General features: G+C 43.7%; 1 protein-coding gene across 3 annotated transcripts in view; it reads left to right on the top strand.

Annotated features, from left to right (window-relative positions):
* Positions 1 to 17,606: 17,606 nt before the first annotated feature.
* B4GALNT2 (beta-1,4-N-acetyl-galactosaminyltransferase 2) overlaps positions 17,607 to 25,283 on the top strand; it is a 37,001-nt gene continuing 29,324 nt past the window's right edge. Inside the window, exon 1 of one of the 3 annotated variants that reach the window (XM_025362850.1) lies at positions 17,607 to 17,651. Coding sequence is in view for 1 of the 3 variants with exons in the window: in XM_025362848.1 (XP_025218633.1) it covers positions 18,606 to 18,619 (14 nt within the window). In the remaining 2 variants the exon portion in view is untranslated. Of the gene's footprint in view, positions 17,652 to 18,588; positions 18,620 to 18,786; positions 19,037 to 25,283 lie in introns of those variants that run through there. The other 2 variants (XM_025362848.1, XM_025362849.1) reach the window with 2 other exon arrangements.

Genomic DNA, 25,283 nt, shown 5'->3' with positions numbered 1-25,283 from the left:
GAGTAAGGCAAACAGATACTGGCTATTAGGATCCACAATAATTCTAATAACGACACTACGTAAGTATACTACTATAAAAATAGTGCTATTCTCGGGATTCTCGGGAATGTTAGCTAACAAAGAGTGCGGATTGGGAGCCACAGGGTGCTGTGGCACTACAGTGTTACTGATAGCTGTTAAGTCCTGTACAAATCCTCATCCTTCACCATTAGGCTTTTGAACAGGCAGAATAGGGGTGCTGCATGGACTGGTACACAGAAGGATAAATTCCTTCTTGATATACTCTTCAATTATGGGTTTAATTCTTTAGAGTGCCTCTGGTCACAAAGGATACTACTTGATGTTTGATTTTTAAGGGTTTACTTCCATTTTAATGGTAGTAGCTGAAAGAATTTCCCCAATATCAGTGAAAGACTGAGACCACAATGGGCTAGCAAGGTATCAAGCAATTGTTTCATGGACTCAGAAGACTTTTCTGAGGCGCCAGAGGTTGCTGAAGAAATTTAAATAGTATAAGCAGGGGAAGAAAAATTTAAGTGACACATCAGTTGGTTCTGCTTCAGTTGGTTCTACTGACAGGTTCAAATACATTATCCCTTTGGAAAAAAAGAAATATGTGCATTGTGTAATTCTAGGAAATCTCTCCCAAGAAGGTGAGTTGGGGCTGAAGCAAAAATTCATGATAATGGACTAAGGTATCTAATTGGAAAGGCAACAGTAAGGTTTTGTGCCTGGTCATGGGTCAATTAGAAATTTCCACCATGTTTAAGGTTTCTGCACTCCAAGGAAGAGGCCCTTTCAGGAGGTGGAATTTAAAACAGATAAAGTTGCTCCAGTATCAGTTAAAACCTTGGTCTTTTCACCATTAATAGTTAAATTCATTTCACCAAGGGCATTAGAAGGAAAGGAAAGGACCCTGGAATTTCCTCGGAGCAGTCCTACTCTGATGGTTCTGTCATGGCCTTTTCTTCTGGTTGCCATTTCAGCTTCCTGGAATCCTTTTTGATGTGACCAGGATTCTTACAGAAACATACGTTTCTCTGAATTGCTGAAATGGCTGTTTTTGAAATCTCTGTTGTGGATTGGCCAACTGTTGCTACTTGAAAGCTTGTAATCCTAGCAGATTTAGAATTTTCTTTTTTTGTGGAGAAGGCCACAATATTAACTAGATCACATGTCTGAGTGGTTACCCAATTTATCTGATGTCACTTAACGAGGGTAACAAACTCTTAGTCAAGGCCAGTAAGAAAAGCTGAGCTTAACATAGACTCATTTTTTTCTATTATTAACACTGTTATCAGACACACCAGAGTATTGTTTAAGTGTCTTTTTGAATCCTTCAAAATGATCTAAATCTCTTATGTTAGGACCTTGACAGCATTGCCAAATTTTACCCAATCTACGTGTTTTGGGGAGAGACTTTTGGGATGGCACCTAAAAGTTCTCTGGCTAAAGTGCGAGCTTCTATTCTGTTGTATACCCTCATTTACTCTATTAAAGTTTTCCAGAGGATTTTGTCAATTAGCCTTTTTAATCCATTCGGTATCCCTCTCTTCTGAAATCAGAAGTCCCCTAGTAGCTGGGACCACAGGCACGTGCCAGTATGCCTGTCTAATTTTTGTATTTTTTGAAGAGATGGGGTTTTGCCATGTTGTCCAGGCTGGTCTTGAACTCCTGGGCTCAAGCAATCCACCTGCCTTGGCCTCCCAAAATATTGGAATTACAGGCATGAACCACTGTGCCTGGCTATGATCCAATTTTTATGTTCTGTTTTATCTCAGGGAGTATAAACAAGAGCAGGTGTGCCTCAGTTAGTAGGTTTTGTCTGGAATGGACAGGGGGCTTCTCAGGAGGATCCAAAAGCAAGGGAGGAGAAAGAGAATTGAGAGTTCAGAGCAAGGAAGTTCAGAAAGGTTAGGGTCTAGTGGTGTGGAAAACATATCAACAAAGTTGGAGGTGCTCTAGAATTTGTCACAAGGTAGATTTTTAAAGAAAAGTTTAAAAGAAGGGAGAGGGTAACTCCTCCTTATACCTGAGTTGTCCTCTTTTCATTGGAGGGTACAATACAGAAGTTACAATCATTTGCTACAGATTACATCATGCAGATTAATTAGTCATTAATTAGTTTGGAAGCCTGCTTAACATGATGTGAAGTTATCAGCTTCAGTATACTCAAATTTAATGAAAGAGTTAGATGATGGTGCAGCATGGACTCAAATGGATAGGTCCCATGAAAACTCCCCTATTACTGGATATACATTTGCAATTCCAGCTGGCTGAGCTTTTGTTTAAAAAACGCTCAGCACATCTGTCAGGGAGAATCAAGTTTTGCATCCCAGTCAAAACTTTCCATGTAATAAACAACGCTACTGAGATGGTAATCTTAGTTATTGCTGGGTAGAGTGAAATTGTTCTCTTAGTAAATAAGTTTATGGACAGTTCAGAGTTTAAATATAGAGATGACAAAATAAATCCATTGTATTAGTACTTTCCTGTTATCTTCAGGAATGACATGTATTAATAAGCAGTTAAGAAATTGTTTCTAAACACATGATTTTTAAGAGAAATGTATGAGAATATATGAAGTTTATAAACAGTGATGGACTGTTTTAAGATAATTGAGATTTACTATATGTTATCAGTTTATTAGGTTTTTCTGATTAGATGCTTAGAGAAGTTTTGCTTATCTGATCAAACAAGTGAAATGCTTAAAAAAGAAAAATAGCTATGTTATCTTTAACAATCCAAGTTAAAATGTTTAGGGAATTTAACTAACTAAGATTGTCGTGAAAAAGAAGGCTATCTGACCACCAAATAAACTGGGCTCCCTTTCCACAGAGGAAGTCCACTGTAGCTTGTTGTTGATAGGAACTGGCTGCTTGACATGGAACTCCATTCTCAACCTCTTGTGGTTAAGTGGACCAAGTGACCAGGTATAGTCAGTGGGAGACAGTAGAAGTTAAGTGTGTCGCCTCTGGGCCATCAGGTTTGGGTATCTGGCTTGCTTTTCCCATGAGCTTCTTTCTATTATGTGTTGACTTTAGAGGCCACATATCAAGGATGAAGACTTTACCAGATGGAAAGAGCCTGAATCTTTTTTTTTTTTTTTTTTTTTTTTTCTGAGACAGTCTCTCTCTGTTGCCCAGGCTGCAGTGCAATAGCACAATCTCGGCTCACTGCAACCTCCACCTCCTGGGTTCAAGCCATTCTCTTGCCTCAGCCTCCAGAGTAGCTGGGGTTATAGGTGCCTGCCACCACTCCTGGCTAACTTTCGTATTTTTAGTAGAGACAGGGTTTCACCACGTTGGCCAGGCTGGTTTTGAACTCCTGACCCCAAGTGATCTGCCTGCCTTGGCCCCCCAAAGTGCTGGATTATAGGCATAAGCCACCACGCCCGGCCCCTGAATCACTCTTTGATGGAAAGCCACCCAACAGAGCAACCCAACCAGGAGCATTCAGGAACCACGGACAATGGTCTTTACATAAGCAAGAAATAAACTTTTATTGTATGTTAGGCCACTAAAATTTCTTAGTAGCTATTATCCTGTGCTGACTGTTTCAGCTGTGAGAGGTGACTGTGTGCTATTTAGTCTCTGTTCCCCCAGCTCTGTCCTCCTCCCTACTCCACCCTGTTCTGTGATCCAGGAGGACATCCATTGTCTGTGTGACTCATGCTCCCTTCTCCTCTTGTTTCCAGCTGGGTTCAGTCAATGGCAGGAACCAGCAAGAGATGAGAAAGTAGGAGAAAAAAGAGAGCAGAGTATTTATTCCTTCAGCTCCCACCTGGCCAGGCTGAGGTTGAACAACAGCTCTGATTCCTTCACCTAAGGCTGCAGTTATTTCTGGGTTCAGCTATCACTGTTGCCATCCCTCGTTCCCTCAAGCCTAAGGCAGTAACAGCTTCCTGCTCTTGCTAGTCCCTGAGTGCTTCCCCATCCCTTGTTGGTTTCCTTAACCCTATGCACATCTCTGTAAATAGGCCCTTGTTCAAACTCCGCAGTTACCCCCTTTTGAGTGTGCCATGTTTTCTCTCATGAAACTGACATTGACTGATGCATATGATTGTTTAAGGAAGTTTAAATATTCATCAAAGGTCCCTTGAAACTTATTATTATTATTTTGAAACAGGGTCTTGCACTGTTGCCCAGAACGAAGTGCAGTGGTATGATCATGGCTCACTGCAGTCTTGACCTCCTGGGCTCAAGTGATCCTCCCACTTCAGCCTCTCAGTAGCTGGGACCAGAGGTGTGTGCCACTATGCCCAGCTAATTTTTGTATTTTTTGTAGAGATAGGATTTTACCATGTTGCCAAGGCTGAGTTATTTTTAAAATTTATTAGACTTATTGATAGAAATATGTCTAAGGTGACTTTTGCAATAATAATGCTGTATAACAAACCACCCCAACCATGCTTACAATAAGTTTTATTCTCATGCTTGTGGGTATGAATATCAACTATAGTTCAGTTGATCTAGGCTGAGCTCAGCTGGGTTACTCTGCTATAAACTGCTGGCCAGCTGGGCTTGGCTCTGCCTGGCCCTGGGTTCAGTTTGGATCCGATAACTGGGTTTTCTCCTGGGGCCAAGGGCTGAACAGGCAATAGGTCCCTGGGGCATGTTCTTCTAATGGTGGATCACTGGAACTCAGGAGAGAAAGCTGATCCATACAAACATATTTCAGCCTCTGCTTGAGTCCTCATCTGCTAACATCCCTTTGGCTACAGTAAATATTTTGGTCAAACCCAAGGTTGAAGGGCATTGTCCATTCTGAGGCTATGGCAAGGTGTGATGTTCAACTCTTTTACAAGGAAGCGAGGAATGCAAACTAATAATTCATCCCATCACAAATTAAAAGGTCTGTTTGTTGAATATGGAGCTTGTACTTGTGACTTCACTACATTTATTTATTTATTTGAAACGGAGTCTTGCTTTGTCACCCAGGCTGGAGTGTAGTGGTGTGATCTCAGCTTATTGCAACCTCCGCCTCCTGGGTTCAAGCGATTCTCCTACCTCAGCCTCCTGAGTAGCTGGGATTTCAGGTGTGTGCCTGGCTACACCTGGCTAAGTTTTGTATTTTTAGTAGAGACAGGGTCTCATAATGTTGGCCAAGCTGGTCTCAACCTCCTGACCTCAAATGATCCACCTACCTTGGCCTCCAAAAGTGCTGAGATTACAGGCATAAGCCACCATGGCCTGCCTACGCTTAATATTAATTTAAACCGTAGTAACCATAGGAGACTTTTCAACTCACAAAAGATGCCCTTCAAATAATAATTGCTAACACCATGGCAAATGTTTGCTAACACTATGGCAAATGTTACTTCCCAAGCACTGTTTTAAGGACTTTACATTTATTAACTCATTTAATTCTTAAAACAACCTCATGAGGTAGGTGCTGTTATCATCCATATTTTGCAACTGAAGATGCTGAGGCACAGAGATGTTTAATCACTCGTTTAAGGTCACACAGCGGGTTGGGAGCAGGAGCAGAGCCAGCCTCTGGAATTCATCTTTTAACTAGGATTGCACAGCCTCTTGAAGACATCAAGATAATTCAGAAGATAATTGAGAAGAAATCCACAGCCCCTCAAGTCTGCACCCCCTTTGCCCTGCTCCATGTCAATGATACACAACCATTCACCCATCCTTCTTGACTGCCAGGGTCAGGCTGAAGTCAGCTGGGCAGCATCCTGGACTTCTTTCCCTTCCTCACTGTTCCGGACTTGGCCCTGCCCCTTCCTGACTGTCTTCCTATCTCCCCTGCATCTCTCCCATTCTCACTAACCTAGACCCTCCGCTTCAACCAGGCAGCAAGGCAGATGTAGGCTCTATATCCAGTGGAACTGATTCTGGTCCCCTCTGTGTCCCTCTACAGTTCTGATTTTCACTTTCCTCATGTGAAAGGGAGACAAATACAACATTGAAGACCCAAGATTGTTCTGAGCATCAAATGATAGAATAAAATCCATTCGTTCCTTTCTCCATCAGATGGTTTTTGAATATCAACTACGAGCCAGCCCCTATGCTGGGGATACAATGGAGAGCAAAACAGGAATGGCATTGCCTTTCAGGGAACAGGGGAAACAGATAGCAAACAAACACACACAGAGTAATATGCAATTACAAACTCTGATCAGTGTTGTGACTGAAAGGTACTGGATGCTGGCTGTCAGGGCACGAAAGAGGACTTGGACCTAGTCTGTGGCTAGGAAAGGTCTCCTTGAGGAACTAACATTTAACCAGAGACAGAAGGGTAAAAGTCAGAGAAATGAAGCACAGGTGAGTGGAGGAGTTTTTTTTCTTTTGTGTGTGTGTGAAACAGAGTCTTGCCCTATTGCCCAGGCTGGAGTGCAGAGGTGTCATCTCAGCTCACTGCAATCTCTGCCTCCTGAGTTCAAGAGACTCTCCTGCCTCAGTCTCCCGAGTAGCTGGGACTACAGGCATGCACCACCATGCCTGGCTAATTTTTTTGTATTTTTAGTAGAGACGGGGTTTCTCCATGTCAGCCAGGCTGGTCTCAAACCCCTGGCCTCAAGTGATTCATCTGCCTCAGCCTCCCAAAGTGCTGGGATTACAGGCGTGAGCCACTGTGTCCAGCCTGGAGGAGTGTTTTGAAGAGAGGGAATAGCAGGTGAGAACTTGAATAAGCTTCACGCCTCACTGAGATCCTAGCACAATCTGTTTAGAACCTTCCCCACAATTGAGGACCCAACCCCACACACAAATTGCTTAACCCTCATCCTTGAGCAAGTGACACCACTTGCTTTTTCCTTGAGATTATGACAAGCCTGGATGTTTTGTTCCCACTTCTTCAGTCCTCTGAAGAGCTGACCCCTCATCTTTTTCCTTTCAACATACATTTATTGAGCATCAGCAAAGGCTGAATTTGAAGAAGAGGAAGGGTTACTGATGATTTGAGTGGGAAAACACTCCCAGCACTCATGGGAATAGTTCATTCAGTCAATGAATGGTGCCTACTCTGAGCCAGGCCTATGCAAGGCTCTGGGAACAGAACAAGGAATAAGACATGGTCCCATTCCTCTGGAGTCAAGCAATTGCTAACTGGCAATCACCACCTTGTTGGGGTGGCCCAAATTGTTCTACTTTCTTCTTCCCTGAGCACTTCTCTTGGTAGGAATTGCTGTTTTAACTAGGCCAAGATGCAAAGCTAGCTTAATCAGTCTTCCAGGAACAACTTTCAGAAAACTCAGTTATGGCACTAGAATCTGTTGGCTCAATCTGCTCCCATGTGGACCACTTGAAGCTTCTCCCATAATGGATGAGTAGACAGGGGCTTGATGGTGAAAGGTAAAAAGAGTTTGTCCTTTGGCCCAGCAAGACCAGTGCCAGAGGTGGGTATACTGGGCACTGGGAGTAGCTGGAAAGACCAAATATAAGGGAGATTCAGGTTACTTAAGAATTTGCCAATTTGTCAAAGCTGATTGCTGGAAATGGGTCCACAGCCAGGGAGAAGTGGAAGTCTTGTAATGGTAGTAAAATGGATCTACCACAGTGAAAAAACCTGGGGTCACCACTAGGGGAAGCTACCCTCAGACTGATCCCAGACAGGGCCTGTAATGTGATGTGCACAGGCTGGACAGCCGTCAGGGCTCCAGGTGGACTTGGACAGCCATCTCTTCTTTAGTCCTCAGTAAGAGTTAAAGAAAGAGGAAAGAAACACGAAAAGCAGCTCAACAGTCAAAGACAGATTTATTTTGGAGAATAAACCTGAGAGGGGCTTCTGGCCGATTTTGGTCATGAGTGCTCTCTCTTACAGACTAAGAGTATTGGTTTTAGGGTGAGAGAGCTTATCACAGGCTTGGAATGTTTCTATGTGTGGGAGAAATTTATTGCAGGTTGGAATGTCTCTGGTCAGAGAGGAGGAAGTCTTGGGCTGGCATGTCTCTGGTTGGGGAGGGATTTATCTTCTGGTTGGAGTGTTTCTGGTCAGAGATGTCATTTGTGATTTATGGTCATGCTGACCTTAGACATTAGGCTGATGCCCTTTGGATTTAGGTGGTTTTTGATCAAGGTAAACTTTAAAATGGCGGTGCTTGTCCAAGATGGTGATACTCCTGCTCTGTCAATCCTGACCCTATAGTTATAAAAAGGATGATGGGTGGTATGTTCTTTCTGGCTACTTCCTGCTGATTAGGGGACAGAGAGTTTTCTGGTCTCAGATTGACTCTGGGAGTAACACTCTGTATTTGTTTCTGGGTAGTTGTCTGTGAAATGGCAATGATCCTTTCAGTTAAAAATATTTGAAAAAATGTTAATTAGGCAGGGTAAGAACATTAGTCCTAGGTATGTTATTAGAAGAGAAGGCCCGGATATGGGATGACCCATGCTATTATTTTGTTTCCAAACTAATAATCTGTTTGGTTGTTTTGGTATTCTCTTACCTTTTCAGCCCTTTCTTTAAATTTTTCAGCAGCGTCTCTTACTAGGCCCAATTGGCTGAGATAGAAACAACATTCCTTACCTAATGAGAGGCAGAGGCACATGTTTGGAAAGGCCTGTGTGTTATTTTCTGTTAGTAACCATTTTTCCCGCTATGAGGATAATAATTAAGCAAAATGCTACAGTAACTGAGATTCTCTGTCTGATATTCCACCTTGAGGCTGCTACGGTATATAATCCTACTGCAAATAGTAGAGTGAGTAAAGCAGTTCCCACAGGGTGGCATAGTCAATAATTTCCATTAAAAGGTTTTAATATTTGGCTGAGAAGGAGAGGTAGGAACGACAAAAAGCATTTGGTGAAGTAGGAGTGAGACTGAGTAAGATGAGTAGTTCTCACTTAGTTACTTATTTTTTATGATTTTCAGCTTAAGATTTCCTATTTCTTTACATTGATATTTAGGATGTTCCTTTGGGCTGTCAGGGGTTGCTTCCTCAGCTTTCCAGGCTTTGACTTGAGTGTGATGTACCCAGGAGTTGATTCCTGTAACAGATACTGTCTCAATTACCCTGGGTTCCATGGACTTACTAGACGTGGGGGCGAAGGATTCTGGGCACCCTCAGTTATTAGTTGTCAGTGCCAGCAGTGAAGAGATTTCCTCGTGTGATGATCAGAGGCTTAGAGGCAGCGCCTGCTGAAACAGCTAGTTTTCAGTTCATAGGGCTTTAAGAAAGCACAGCTTATTTTGGAAACTTGTAGCCAGGAAAGTTAGAATTTAATTTAAACTGTAGAAAATAATAAAAATTGAAAAACATTTTGCAACACTAGAATTTAATAACAGGTGTGCTATAGTTTTTGAAACATAATTTCCTTTCTTCAATTTCCCATTTTTATTAAAAGACAAATCATGGCAGGAATGGCTTGTTTTATTACTCTTGGCTTAATTATTTGCATACAGTGCAGCAAGAATAATTATTTGTTACATAGGCCTTTTAAATTGGCATTGATGGAACTTTTTTCCACAGAAGGAATCTCAGATAAGACTTTTTAAAGCTGAGCCCAGCCATGGAATTGTACTATTAAATACCTATTAGTTTCCCCTTGAGATTCCAAAATAACTTGGGGTTCCTGGCCTATCAGAAAGCGACATTCTTTACTTACTGCAGATCAGAAACCCTATACAGGGACTGTGTACACAAAACATGAGGCCAGTTTCCCAAGGGCTTCCTTGGCTTCATAAGTCAGGTTTGATTCCTTAAAGGAAAGCACACCATTCCAGTCAAAGCCTTGGTAAAATAACCAGTTTTTCCAATTGTGTCCTGTTACAAAAGAAAACAGATTCTTATTGCACTTATGCAAATAACTATATTGGCACAACTTAAGAATACTCAGTTTCCAAATTCTGGAGAAAGTCAGGTAGAGAGAAACAGGTATGCTCCAAATTTTGTTCATGGGAGTATACTAAATTGTTAAAAGCTGTCAATAGTTCAAAAGAAGAGTTTCTTTGACTTTGAAAAGCAAAACAAAGGATTATCACTATTTTAAGCAAAACGTCAAAGAGATCACTTCAGTCTCCTATTAGTTCAGTTAATGCAGTTAATTTCTGTCCTGCTTGATAGTAATGAACATATTAGCTCTTCAAAAGTCCTGAATGTTTTTCCTCTATTCTGATGTTACAGTCTCCAAAGTTATCCAAAACCTCCATTCAAGAGCACCTGTTAGAGCTTTATAGCTGATTATAAGACTATCTTCTAAGGAGGACCAAAACAACGCAACAATTGTTGATGGATGACAAAAAGTTTTAGAGTAGCTATAGGTAAAGTCACAATTGACAAGGATATCTGTTACCTTTGTGGCACACAATAATTTTAACATAACAATTATAATTATTACTGATAACATACACTAAGATATATCAGAATTATAGGAGTCTCCCATAACTTTGGAACACATGCCAATAACATATTTATACAAATATAGCCCAAAGAAAGCCAAACACCGTTTTATATTTGACAATGCTTTCTGTATGATTTTATACCACATTTTACCATTATATTAGTGTGCTATTAATGTTAAGCTCAATTTTTAACAAAACCTTGTAGACAAATTTACTCAATTTTAATGTTTGACCATAAGGTAAAGATTTTTATAGACCCTTTTTAACCCTTTATAATTTTTGCTAAAAATCAAGTTAGTGCTTTAAGAGAAACCTGTGCTTTTATTTTAATGCTCAATTTACAGAAAAACTGGATCATACCCCTTCAACTTTAGCCAATATGTTTACACAGAATTTCCTTTACAATTAACCTTTCAAAAATTGCTTAAACCTTCATTTTTATTTTATTAAACTTAAAACAGCTCTTTAATCTTTAAATCTAGGTAAAAATCCACATTACATTTTCATGCCTCCTTATAATCTTTTTACCAAAAGTATATGTAAACTTTTTTCAGTAGTCTTAAATACATGTCACACTGTTAACTTTTAGCAACCTTTACTTTTGTTGGTGAGTTTGGGATTTTATTTTTATTTATTTATTTTTGAGATGGAGTTTCACTCTTGTCACCCAGGCTGGAGTGCAATGGTGCAATCTCAACTCACTGCAACCTCCACCTCCTGGATTTAAGCGATTCTTCTGCCTCAGCCTCCCGAGTAGCTGGGATTACAGGCGAGTGCCACCATACCCGGCTAATTTTTATATTTTTAGTAGAGACGGGGTTTCACCATCTTGGCCAGGCTGATCTCGAGCTCCTGACCTCAGGTGATCCTCCTGACTTGGCCTCCCAAAGTGCTGGGATTACAGGCATGAGCCACTGTTCCCAGCCAAGCTTGGGATTTTAATTATGTACCAGGTGTAGAGCCTAGGACTAGACAGAAGTGCAGATAAAGTCTGACTTATCCAAGCATTTAACTCCATGTGTCCTAGGTCTTACCTAGCTTCAATGAATCAATGAAGGCCAGTTGTACAGCTAAGAGTTATAGTGGCATTTTATAAAGCATGCAGGAGGCCTAATCACTTTTAAATTGTACATTTCTTTTTCTTTCTTTCTTTTTTTTTTTTTTTTTGAGACGCAGTCTTGCTCTGTCGCCCCAGGCTGGAGTACATTGGCACAATCTTGGCTCACTGCAGTCTCCATCTCCTGGGTTCAAGCAATTCTCCTGTCTCAACCTCCTGAGTAGCTGGGACTACAGGCACATGCCACTACGCCCAGCTAAATTAATTTTTGTATTTTTGGTACAGGCAGGGTTTCACCATATTGGTAAGGTTGGTCTCGAACTCCTGAAATGCCTTGGCCTCCCAAAGTGCTGGGATTACAGGCATGAACCACTGCGCCCACCCTAAATTGTACCTTTCTTACATAAATTTCCTTTTATAAAACTTTTTACGACGTACACAGACAATTTCTGACTTGCCTCAACTTTCTGATTTGTTGTAAACATTCCTTTCTTTAAACAATCAGTTAATTTACTTTAGGACAAGACATTACCATATAAGATTCTTTTTTATATAAATTATCTTTTCTTTAATTTCAAGATTAGAAGTTAGGGTATTTCACTAAATAGTTCAAGATGGAGCTATCTTTATTAAACCAATATTAATGTTTCATTTATTAAACAATTACACAAGCAAAGATTATTCTGTTTGGGCTGAGTTACAGTTTTATAGCCTCTATGCCAAAATTTAACACCTTATAGTATTTGGCAGAGATAGGTATGAAATTGCTTGATAAATAAATGCAAACAGAAATGTATACTGGCAACTCTTAAGACATTTCTATTTATTTATTTATTTATTTATTTATTTTGAGATGGAGTCTCGCTCTGTCACCCAGGCTGGAGTGCAGTGGTGTGATCTCGGCTCACTGTAACCTCCGCCTCCCGGGTTCACACCATTCTCCTGCCTCAGCCTCCCAAGTAGCTGGGACTACAGGCGCCCACCACCACGCCTGGCTAATTTTTTTTTTATATATGTTTAGTAGAGACGGGGTTTCACCGTGTTAGCCAGGATGGTCTCCATCTCCTGACCTCGTGATCCACCCGCCTTGGCCTCCCAAAGTGCTGGAATTACAGGCGCGAACCACCACGCCCAGTCAAAACATTTCTAATCTTACTGTACCAGTAGGTTTTAAAGATTAAAGTCGTGCGAACTGAAGGTCCTACAACTTTTACTTTGTCCTTAAAAATGTTTGATTTAAGTGCTTATTTTTCTTAGGTCAATTAATTAGAGCTTTTAAAATAGATACTGCACACATAACACGTATATAGCCACACAGACAACCAGAAAAAGATCCAGTAATTATAAGATTTAAACAAATTTTCCCTGTCGGATTAATGGCCTTCGGGTGAGGCCCTTTAAAAATAGGGCTAGGAAAACAATTTCCAGAACCTAATAAACAAGCATAGCTGGAAGATGTCCGGAGCTGCGNCCCAAATTCCCACTCCCTCCTCCAGGGCCTGCTTCGACGATCCCGCGGGCCGGGATAGGAAGACAAAGACAGATTTTGGGAAGTACTTAATCACCTCTAATTCTAGCGGTTGCATAAGGAAAACAGAGATTTTTCCCAAAATGGGATTTGTGGTGCCTTTTTGTTTTCCCAAGGAGTCCCAGGCCACCAGAAGTCATTTTAGGGTCTTTCATACATGCACCAAGAATGGCAAGGCAGAGTGGAGAAAAGTAATTCAGTTGACTGGGAGAAAACCTTTCCTAGGAAAATAAGATTTATGAAGAGACAAAACATAAAGGCCTTTTGAATATACTCGTAGCTTGGATATCCATTTTAATTAAGCTGAGCACTCTTTTTTTTTTTTTTTTTTTTTAATCAGGGGTGAGGGTGAAGGTTAGAATTATGTAAATGTTAGGCCAAGTTAAAGGACTGGGTTATGTGCAGGAATTCCCTGTGGTAATGAGAGGGATTTTTCATAGAAAGATCCTAGGTACTGTTTGATTTGCAACAAATCAGACATGGAGAAAGGGCATGAATGCAAGCAATGCCTTCAACCCCAGCCACTTGCCAGAGAGGGAGAATGGCAGAGATGGTTTGATTAGATGGAGCAGTTTTTGAACGGGTAACAGGTGGAGAAGGGGGGGAAGCGGGGTTTGGGGCTGAAGGCTTGGGGGCAGGAGGGGCCACCGGGTCAGAGGGTTCAGACATGCGAGGAGCAGATGCAGGGGGATGAGAAGGCAGAGGGGGTTCATCTGCAGGGTCAAAAGGGGTTTCAGAGGAAGGGGTTTTGAAGGAAGGAGTTTCAAAGGAAGGAGAGACCTGGGGAAGGTTTTCATTAAGAAGAAGGATTTCATGAAGGGTGTAAGCTTGACACAGGGAGGGTTGGGATCTAAGGTAGAAGAAAGCCTGAATATAGAGAACCTCTTGGCATTTGCCGTTCCTGGTTATAAAGTTGTCAAGGTCCCTGAGAATTTGAAAGTCAAAGGTGCCATTTTTGGGCCTTTGGCTTGAAAATTTAATTTGCCATTATTTAATTTTTACTGGGGCCAGGCCGTGTTGCAATAAAAATCCAAACACTTTGGCTTTATATTTCCTGTTAGCCAAGTTTGGTGAGTTTGTGAAGGAGACAGCCCAGTGGAGAGGATGTGGGAATGTGATATTGTTTGGCACCCATGTGGACTGGTAAGAGGAAGCCGAGGGTGTCTGGTTTAGTTCTAGGCATTCCCAGTCAAAAGACAGAGACCTGGAATCCTCTTTATAAAGAGGATGGTCAAGTTGAGAAGAAACTGGGCATCCCCAAGATTTCTTCTAGCTTAGTCCCACTGGTCCTCTGAGGACTGGGATGGCAGACCTGACTTTCCCGAGTACCACAAGAAAGAAAGGGGAAGGCAGATCTTACCAGTTAGCTGGATTAGTGTCTGATGTTAGATGTTCCAGGTGGACTGGCAAAGGGCCTCTTGGACTGGAGCCACAAGAGGTGGGGTGGGGAGGAGAGAAAAACAGAGAGAGAGAGAGAGAGAGAGAGAGAGGAGGAGGGAGGAAGAGGGGAGAAAGCGAAATACCTGATACCCCTTGTGGGCAGTCAGAGGTGGATTCCTGAGATCTGAGGGTTTTGAGGGCTCACTGGAGAGTAGCCCCAGCCCGAGCCTCACAGTCTCCTTCAGGTTAGTTGTCCTTGTCACGCAAATCGCTCAAAAAATAAAGTGAGAGACAAGATGGGGTGGATGGCCAGAGACTCTCAGGATCCAGTGGGATGAGCAGCTGCTGTCCACTGCTTCCTGGGTTGCAAAAGAGCCTCTATCCCCAACACCTGTCCTGGCTTTCAGCACCAAATGTAAGCGTTAAAGAGGGAAGAAACACAAAAAGTGGTTCAACAGTCAAAGACAGGTTTCTTTTGGATAATAAACCTGAGAGGGGCTTCTGGCTGATTTTGGTCAGGAGCATCCTGTCTTACAAACTAGGAGTATTTATTGGTTTTAGGGTGAGAGAGCTTATCACAAGCTTGGAATGTTTCTGTGTGTGTGGGAAGTTTACTGTGGGGTTGGAATGTCTCTGGTCGGAGGAGAGGTTATCTCGGGGCTGGCATGTCTCTGGTTGGGGAGGGATTTATCTTATGGTTGGAATGTTTCTGGTTGGAGATGTCATTTGTGGTTTATGGTCATGCTAACTTTAGCCATTAGGCTGATGTCCTTTGGATTCAGGCGTTTTTTTGATCAAGGTGAACTTTAAAATGGCAGTGCTTGTCCAAGATGGTGATGCTCCTGCTCTGTCACTCAGGGAAGCAGCAGGGCAGCTGCTTGGCTGTGGTCTAGGTAGTCAGGGACCACAGCTAGCTCTGCTATGGAGAAACCCTGATCAAGCTGAAAAACAGTAAATACATTCTCCTTTAATCCACTCTCCCTCCCTGCAGTCATCCCTAGAGCAGGGAGAGAGGATCAGCAACTATAGAGGGTTCACCTTGGAACCACAGTCACCAATCACAACACGATTGTGAAGGAAGAGTTATGCCTGAACTATCCTCTTCCCTGCTTCCAAACCACAGAACTGATGGAAAAGAGTTTTCCTACTTAAATAGAGCTGGTGTGGGGACAAGAGCCACTTTATTTTAAATGCAAATCTACCTGGTTAACCCCCAGTCCCAGGAGTGCCTCTAAAATGTCTAGTTGGGCCAGGCACAGTGGCTCTTGCCTGTAATCCCAGCACTTTGGGAGGCTGAGGTGGGTGGATCACCTGAGGTCAGGAGTTCAAGACCAGCCTGACCAACATGGTGAAACCCTCGTCTCTACTAAAAATACAAAATTAGCCAGTTGTGATGGTGCATGCCTGTAGTCCCAGCCACTTGGGAGGCAGAGGCAGGAGAATTGCTTGAACCCGGGAGGCAGAGGTTGCAGTGAGCCAAGATCATGCCACTGCACTCCAACTTGGGCAACAGAGTGAGACTCCATCTTCAAAAAAAAAAGAAATGTCTAGTTGATGTATTACTCTTTATGTATGAACACTTACTCATTGTAAGTTTCCTTCTTATTGTTGCAGAAACCATAAGCTGTGATGCCTGTAGTCACCCATGTATTCCTTCTAGGATACATATGCTTTTTGCCCAAGATATAAGCTGTGGTTTGAGGGGTTGTAGTGTAGAGATCTACCTGCCTTGTGGTGCCCAGGACCACACTTCTAAGTTCCCTTAATAAATCACCCAATACCAACAAACTGGATTTGTGTGCCGCCTCCTTTGGTTTCTCAGCTCCTTCAGCATTTGGGGGTCTCTTTGCGTATACAACCCTTTCACAGAACAGTTGGTGATACAGGGGGTTCGAGGGAGCCAGCACTGGCTTTAGAGACAGAACTCCTGGGTGAAAATCCTAGTCCCATTGCTGGCCACATAAGCTTGAACGAGTCATGAAAGATCTCATAGGCTCAGTCTTCACATCTGAGAAGTGCCTAACAGTGTTATTACAAGAGCTGAATGAAGGAGGGGAATGCATGTGGAAGCTCTTCCTAAGCAAGCAGGTGTTATACAAATGTCTTTTTTTTTTCCCCCTACATGCACGCGGTCAGTACAACACTTTTCTGATTGGTCTTGTCAAAGAGGATCTCTTTTCCAGCCTGGAGCTAGAAAATAGTTACCCGCATTTGCTACATTAAAACTCCTTTCTGAGAGACTCCCTTTCTCTGCTGGCTGCCAAGGAGCTCAGACCTGAACTTGGGACTCACCTGCATCAAAGTTGTAGATCACACTGGCATTTCCTTCTACTCTTTTCCAAGACTCACTTTCCCAGACTCCGTCAAAAAGAAAAGCACTGGTCATTTTTTTTTTTTTTTTTTTTTTTTTTTTGGAGGGACTTACTTTTTGTTCCCCAGACTGGAGTGCAGTGCCGCGATCCCGGCTCACTGCAACCTCTACCACCTGGGTTCAAGTGATTCTCGTGCCTCAGCCTCCCAAGTAGCTGGGATTACAGGTGTGTGCCATCACCCCAGGCTAATTTTTGTATTTTTAGTAGAGATGGGGTTTCACTATGTTGACCAGGCTGGTCTCAAACTCCTGGCCTTAAGCGAGTCACTTGCCTCAGTTTCCCAAAGTGCTGGTATTACACACGTGAGACACCACACCCGGCCCTATTTTGCATGCACTTTCACGCCATATTTAAAGATTCTTGCTGGTCGTGGTGGCTCACACCTGTAATCCTAGCACTTTGGGAGGCCGAGGCAGGATGATTGCTTGAGCTCAAGAGTTCAAGGCCAGCCTGGGCAACAGAGTGAGACTTCCTGTCTACAAATTATTATTATTTTTTAATTAGCCAGGTGTGGTGGTGGGTGCCTGTAGTCCTAGCTACTTGGGTGACTGAGGTGGGAGAATCACTTGAGCACTGGAGGTCAAGGCTATGAGCTACGATTACACCATTGCACTCCAGCCTAGGCAACAGTTTAAAAAATAAATTCTCATATTTGTGACAGCTGGGCCATTAGAATACAATATAATCATGCGTGAGAGGAGCCATGGGAAACACTGAGCCTGGCTTATGAAAAAGGTCCTGCAAATCTAATTTCATCTGAAGTTCAACAGACTCTTTCTTCCAGGCACACAGGCGTTATGTGGCCCCACGGGTCCCTTGCCCGTTAGAGGGATTCAGCCACACCCCAGCTTTCCAGTCCCTGGGGTCTTTTGCCAGGACAGTACTTGTGGAGTGTGGGGTGAAGTGGAGGGTGGAGGTGGGACCAAGGCCGAATTTAGCGACCCCCAGCATAAGCTGCGGACGGGTCAAGGTCACGAGGTTGGAGTGCACGGGAACACAGCATAGCGAGGAAGGAAAGGTAGGGACTGCGGTGATAGACTAGGGGTGGACGCGGGGATTGTGTTTTTCTGTAAGCGGGAGAGAGAAGCGCGATCACCAGTGGCGGAGGAGAAAGGTCCAGGGTAGAGATGGGGACGCTGGGATGGGGGCGGTTAGGAGAGAAGGGCGGGGGCCGGATCGCTGCGAGGACCGGCTCCGGTAGCCAGGGGAGAGTACACAGGCGCGGGGGGGGGGAAGCAAAGGGGACGCAGCTCGCTGCTCCTGGTGGGCGAGTGGAGACGCTACCGACCCTGGGTCACGTGAGCCTCCCTGCCCCGTCTCGCCCACCCCTTTCCACACAGAAGTTCGGGGACTCTTAGCTCGGACCACCCACCGGTAGAGTCCGGAGGGTCTGGAGGCGAGCGGTGGCGTCTTATAACTTAGCTCCGAGTTCGAGGGACAGAAAATGCACGACTGGAAGCTTCAGGTCACCCAGACTTGGTTCGAATCCTAGCGTCTGCACTTTCCAGCGGATTACCCCACTTTTCCTCGGCTTGCTCTTCTGAAAGGTGAGCTGGTAACTGTCCTCATCTCGTAGGGCCGTTGTGATGAATAAATGACCCCGCGTAGATGAAAAGCGCTTAGCGCGGAGCTCACTGTTTACCTAGCGAGTGTCCCATGCAGGGGCGGCGGTCATCCTTGTCGCCTTCTGGAGTTCTCCTGGGCGCGGGCCACTGGCGGGTCTGTGCGCCGCGGGGTCCAGTGGTCCCCAGACCACGACAACGATGTCTGGACGTGTCGGCGCCAGGCTGGGCGCACAGAAAGACCTAGGGCGTGGGCGGGGAGTGGGTGACGGGGGCGGGGACAGCCCCAAGCGTCCTGCACCTGCTCTGCTCGCCGAGAATTTGCCCGGGTCGGTGCCAGGGCAGGGCAGTCGGAGGCCTGGCTGCTAGGCTCCGCGACATCCGGCCGTCCGAGGGCGGCGGGATTCGGGATGACTTCGGGCAGGTGAGTGTACCCGGGGCAGAGCGGGGCAAGAGGTGAAACTTCGGGAGCCTGGATCGCCGCGGGTCCTTTCTGGCGTCTGCAGAGCCCGCAGATGCGGGGGCCACAGACGCCGGAGCCCAGGGAGCTGGCGGTTGGAGTCTTAAGTCCAACCGGTTCCCCGCATAGGTGGCTGCAGACGCGAGGTGAGGGCGCCTGCGAAACGAACTCTGCACCCCCAGGAACGGGGAACGCTGGTTTTCCGTGGGAAAATTCCACGTGGAGGTGGTCTCTTGCTGTCGGGAATGTGTCTCGGGGACGCCCGAGTGTGAGAATCGGCTCGGAACTGCGGGGTTCGGGGCTGGCTGTTTGCTTGGAACTCAGAGGCGCTGACCCGGCCTGGGGCCCCTTTGCTGCTCACGGGAGGAACCGCCGTCAGGGGTATGTAGGTGCCCGGGCGCGGGGATTGAGTGGGGCTCTGGACAGTCGGGGACCCCGGCGGCTTGGTCTCCTTCACAGTCCGCGCTGAGTCAGGGAAAAGTCGGTTTTCAGATCCAGGCGCCCACCGCAGGGCAGAGTGAGTGGCGGTTGTGTGGCCCCGGGTGCTAAAGAGCCTCTGCGGAGTGATATAATAATTAACGGGGTAAAGTCTAAATTAATTTTTATAAGCTACGAAGAAGGATCAGGCACACATTTTGTGTTCTTTTATCCCCGAAGTTTATTTTGTTTGTATTTTCCAAAACTCTAAAACAATTGTTAAACATTGACAAAGAAGTCATCTCACAAAAATACAAAAACATGTTTGTGACATGACATCTTGTAAGCATGAAAAAGAACACGTTTGGCTGGGCGCAGTGGCTTACACCTGTAATCCCAGCACTTTGGGAGGCCGAGGTGGGCGGATCACTTGGGGTCAGGAATTCAAGACCAGCCTGGCCAACATGGTGAAACCCGTCTCTACTAAAAACATAAAAATTAGCTGGGTGTGGTGGCAAGTGGCTGTAATTCCAGCTACTTGGGAGGCCGAAGCAGTAGAATGGCTTGAACCCTGGAGGCAGAGGTTGCAGCCAGCCCAGATTGCTCCATTGCACGCCAGCTTGGGCGACAGAGCGAGACTCAAAAAAAAAAAAAAGTAGCAGCACAGGTTGAACAGAGGATTGGTGGAATGGGGGAAAGGAAGGCAGATTGCATCCATTTACGTCCCTGGCTAAGGCTTTCACTCCTGCGTTCCCCTTCCCCAACTTCCCCCACTCCACCTTCCTTAATGGGTGACTGAGAAGGAGGAAGCTGGAAGGCCTGATAATGATGCCAATAAATTTAAAGCTGGCAAATCCTTAGCAAATATGACTTTTTCTCCACCTATGGAAACATGCACAAAAGGTCTGCAGTTTTTTTTTTTTTTTTTGAGACGAAGTCTCCCTGTGTCTCCCAGACTGGAGTGCAGTGGCGCCATCTCAGCTCACTGCAAGCTCCACCTCCCGGGTTCACGCCATTCTCCTGCCTCAGCCTCCCGAGTAGCTGGGACTACAGGCGCCCGCCACCACGCCCGGCTAATTTTTTGTATTTTTTAGTAGAGACGGGGTTTCACCTTGTTAGCTGGGATGGTCTCGATCTCCTGACCTCGTGATGCACCTGCCTCGGCCTCCCAAAGTGCTGGGATTACAGGCGTGAGCCACCACGCCCGGCCTGCAGTTTCTTTTTAACTGACAAATAATAATCGTACATATTCACGAGGTACATAGTGATATTTTGATACATATAGTGATAAACACATAGCATAGTGATCAGATCAGGATAATTAGCATATACATCTTCTTAAACATTTATCATTTCTTTGTGTTGGGAACAAACATTCAATATCTTCCTCTTAGCTATTTGAAACTATATTATTATTATTATTTTGAGATGGAGTCTCGCTCCATTGCCCAGGCTGGAGTGCAGTGATGCGATCTTGGCTCACTGCAATCTTTGCCTCCCCAGCTCAAGCGATTCTCCCACCTCAGCCTCCCGAGTAGCTGGGATTACAGGCATGCACACGCGCACCACCATGCCCAACGAAATTTTGTAAATTAATTTTATTTTATTTTAATTTTTTGAGACAGAGTCTAGCTCTGTCGCCCAGGCTGGAGTGCAGTGGCGCAATCTCAGCTCACTGCAACCTCCACCTCCCTGGTTCAAGCAATTCCCCTGCCTCAGCCTCCAGAGTAGCCGAAATTATAGGCACACGCCACCACACCCAGCTAAATTTTTTGTATTTTTAGTAGAGACAGCGTCTCATCATGTTGGCCAAGCTAGTCTTGAACTCCTGACTTCAAATGATCCACCTGCCTCGGCCTCCCAAAGTGCTGGGATTACAGACATGAGCCACAGTGCCCAGCCTGAAACTATATATTATTGTAACTATATTCATCCTACAATGTTACAAAATATTGAAAGGCATTTCTGCTATCTAGCTGAAACTGTGTAACCATGCCCTTGGACTTCCTAGTGTTCAGGACCATTAGCCAAATAAATTTTTCTGTATAAATTACCCTGTGGTATACCTGTGGTATTTTGTAATGGCAGCACAAAATGGGTTAAGACAGTTTCTGTAACTTGATTAGTTTAAATGTATTTATTTTTCTGGGTACCATTTTAGAAAATTTGAAAGTTAAGATGTTACAGAAATATGTGACAAAGATAGTGCAAATTCAAATTACACACACACACACACACAGTATTTCTGGACTTCGATTTGTTCCATTCACTTATTTGCTTATTCCTGAATTGGTACCATGCTTTTAATAACTGTGGCCTTGCGATAACTGTGCTCTTCAGTAGTAATATAGCTGTCCTTATTTTTTTTTTTTAATTTTTTTTTTTTTAGATGGAATTTCACTCTGTCACCCAGGCTGGAGTGCAGTGGAGCGATTTCTGCTCACTGCAACCTCCGCCTCCCAGGTTCAAGCGATTCTCCTGCCTCAGCCTCCCGAGTAGCTGGGACTACAGGCGCGTGCCACCACGCCCTCCTGATTTTTTGTATTTTTAGTAGAGATGGGGTTTCACCATGTTAGCTAGGATGGTCTTGATCTCCTGATCTTGTGATCTGCCTACCTTGGCCTCCCAAAGTGCTGGGATTACAGGCGTGAGCCGCCACACCTGGCCCATCCTTCTTATTTTTAATATCTTCCTTGCTATTCTCATGTGTTACTTCTAATAAATTTTAAGAGTCATTTTGACCAATAAAAAATCTGTTCTGCTGGCTTCTGTGGTGTGTGCCTATAGTCCCAGCTACTCAGAAAGCTGAGGCAGGAGGATTACTTCAGCCCAGGAGTTTGGGACCAGCCAGGGCAACACAGTGAGATCCTGGCTCTAAAAAAAGAAAATCCTGGCCAGGTGCGGTGGCTCACGCCTGTAATCCCAGCACTTTGGGAGGCCGAGGTGGGTGGATCACAAGGTCAGGAAATTGAGACCATCCTGGCTAACATGGTGAAACTCCGTCTCTATTAAAAAAAAAAAAAAAAAAAAAATTAGTTGGGCGTGGCGGTGCACGCCTGTAGTCCCAGCTACTCGGGAGGCTGAGGCAGGAGAATGGTATGAACCTGGGAGGTGGAGCTTGCAGTGAGCTGAGATCGCGCCACTGCACTCCAGCCTGGGCGACAGAGCGAGAAAAAAAGAAAGAAAATCTTGTTTTGCTTTTATTCATGTGGTTATTATATTGAATTTATAAATTAATAGAGGGCAAAGTTACATCTCTAAAAAATTGAGCCATTCTAATCAAGAATAAAAAGAAGGCATCTCAATCTATTCATCTATGTATTTCCCTAATACAGTGGTAATTTGCTTAATTCTTTATTTGTTCAGTGACAAAATTAATTCTTGATCGTTACAAAAAAAGAAAGAAAAAAGAGAGACTATAGAAACGTGTTCATTGAATAGTGCAGACCACAATTAAGAGCTTGATGTGTGTCATTTCAGGCATACAATCCAATAAAGTTTTAAGTTTTTAAGGGCTCATATTTTATATTTTATGTATATTCAGTAATTTGATTTTTTAAAAGGTGCCTTTATTTACTTAGATGTTTAAGCTCTCACATTAGAGTTTATTTATTTATTTATTTATTTTTGAGATGGAGTTTCGCTCTTGTCGCCCAAGCTGGAGTGCGGTGGTGTGATCTCAGTCCACTGCAATCTCCACCTCCTGGGTTCAAGCGATTCTTATGTCTCAGCCTCCCGAGTAGCTGGCATTACAGGTGCCTGCCACCACACCTAGCTAATTTTTGTATTTGTAGTAGAGACAGGGTTTCGCCATGTTGGCCAGGTTGGTCTCGAACTCCTGACTTCAGGTGATCTGCCCACTTCGGCCTCCCAAAGTGCCAAGATTACAGGCGTGAGCCACCGTGCCCAGCCTCACATTAGAGTTTCACAAGCTGGTGAACGCTTGGCAAATTGTTTCTCCCAGAGAACTACAAGCATACATTCTTACACATTAAACTATTATCAATACACATCACAATTTTATCAATTACACAGTAAAACAAATTATCAAGTATACAAATATTAAGTTACACAGCTTAAAAGGCATGCAATATATCAGATGTCTGCTCAATTCATTACCAGAAACCCACTTTTTTCTTTTCTTTTCTTTTTTTTTGCCAAAGAGAGATTGACAAGAAAAGGAAAAATCACACTTAAGCAAAATAGCTGTAAACGACTTCCAATAGGTATTTCAAAAATTACAAGTTGTTCAGAAATCTTATGAAATGGCTTTAGCTATATAATATGGTTTGCATGTGTCCCTCAAAGTTCATGTGCTGGAAACTTGATCCCCAATTACACAATGTTAAGAAATGGAGCCTTATAAGAGGTGATTAGGCCAGAAGGGCTCTGTGCTCATGAATGGATTAATGCCATTATCATGGGAGCGGGCTCGTTATAGTAGGAGTGGATTCCTTATAAAAGTACAAATTCAGCCCCCTCTTGCTCTGTCTCTCACACGCACTCACTTGTTTTTCCACCTTCCACCATGGGATGATGCAGCAAGAAGGTCCCCAGATGTGTCCCCTGGATCTTGGACTTCCCAACCTCCAGAACATGAACTTCTGTTCCCTGTAAATGACCCAGTCTCAGGTATTCTGTTATAGCAGCACAAAACAGCACAAAACAGACCAAGGCAGTGTGATAACAGAGCACTCTTTCCTTTTAAAACGTATTTACTAAATTAAAAGGTATATTCTACATATTCTGCACAAGACAAAAACCATATTTTACCAAAAATATTTAATTGTTCCCTCCCATTCTTTTTCAGAACTTAACAGGGAGGGCCCTGTTAAGTTGCCCACTAAAATTTAAGCATTTGATGAAATGTAATGTCTCGAGACATTAAAGACATGTGCTTCCATACAGTGTAGATTTTCAAAATGAAAATCCATAACAGCACAAGATGAGACTTATAGGAAGACGTTAAATGATCACTGTGAGACCTGATTACAATCCAATAAAAAGCGGTTGCACAAATCTGATGTATACTGGTACAAATGCAGTAGATATAAACATACAGTGAGCAGGCAAATAATCAGATAGGCCCCACTTTCAATGTTTGAAATGACGGGAGGAATAAATCGTATAAGGTCTAGAGTGCTCCTAGTTCCAGGGATTTTAGTTCAGTATGATACTAAAAATATACAAGTATTGGGCAGGCCATTTTGGTACTTAATCTCTCTAAATTTCCTATATATTAATAAGATTCTAGCATGGCAATAGATTTAAAGAAGATTTATAACTCAAGACTGCATGATTTCAGGAAATGTCAGTTGGTACCACCCATAGGCACATCTTGAATGCTGAAAACCAAGAATCTTTTGCTAAGTGCCCAAGAGATCAAGATCGTATGGGCCACCTAAGAGTCTGCCACATAAGTCCCACATGTTTCTTCTTAAGTATCTGCCTGCCTGGGTCATTTTGTGTTGTGTTGTTAATTTGAAGCAGATTTCTGCTTTCATTGTGTTTTCTGAGTTGTTGGCTTATAGAAACCTCTATAGGGTAGTGGTTAGAAGTGTGGTCTGCTTTTGAATTCTGCATCCGTCATAACCAAGAGAGCAGGTTACTTTTCCCATTTAGCTTCAGCTATCTCATCTGTTATTTGGTGGAGTAATCAAACTTCTCTGGGCCAGGCGTGGTGGCTTATGCCTGTAATCCCATCAGTTTGGGAGACTGAGGCAGGCAGATCACCTGAGGTCAGGAGTTTGAGACCAGCCTGGCCAACATGGTGAAACCCCGTCTCCACTAAAAATACAAAAAATAGCCGGGCGTGGTGGTGGGCACCTGTAATCCCAGCTATTCAGGAGGCTGAGGCAGGAGAGTCACTTGAACCTGGGAGGTGGAGGTTGCAGCGAGCTGAGATTGTGCTACCGCACTCCAGCCTGGGTGACAAAGCAGGACTCTGTCTCAAACAAAACAAAACAAATAACAACAACAAAACAAAAACAAAAAGTAAAACTTCTCTTGTTATGCTCTTGTGAGGACTAAATGAGATAATGCATACAAAGCTCTTGGCAGGTGGTCTAGAACATACTAAGTAGTCATTAGATAATTATTATTATTAATTTTTTACTATATTTTGTCACCAGATACCCTACTAAAATTTTACTAATAGTTTCTCATCTAATACATTTTAGTTTTCTGAATATGTAGTTATTTCATCTGTAAA

The sequence above is a fragment of the Theropithecus gelada genome, chromosome 16 (assembly GCF_003255815.1).
Source record: "Theropithecus gelada isolate Dixy chromosome 16, Tgel_1.0, whole genome shotgun sequence".
NCBI lineage: Eukaryota > Metazoa > Chordata > Mammalia > Primates > Cercopithecidae > Theropithecus > Theropithecus gelada.
This window is presented reverse-complemented; position numbering and strand designations above follow the sequence as displayed.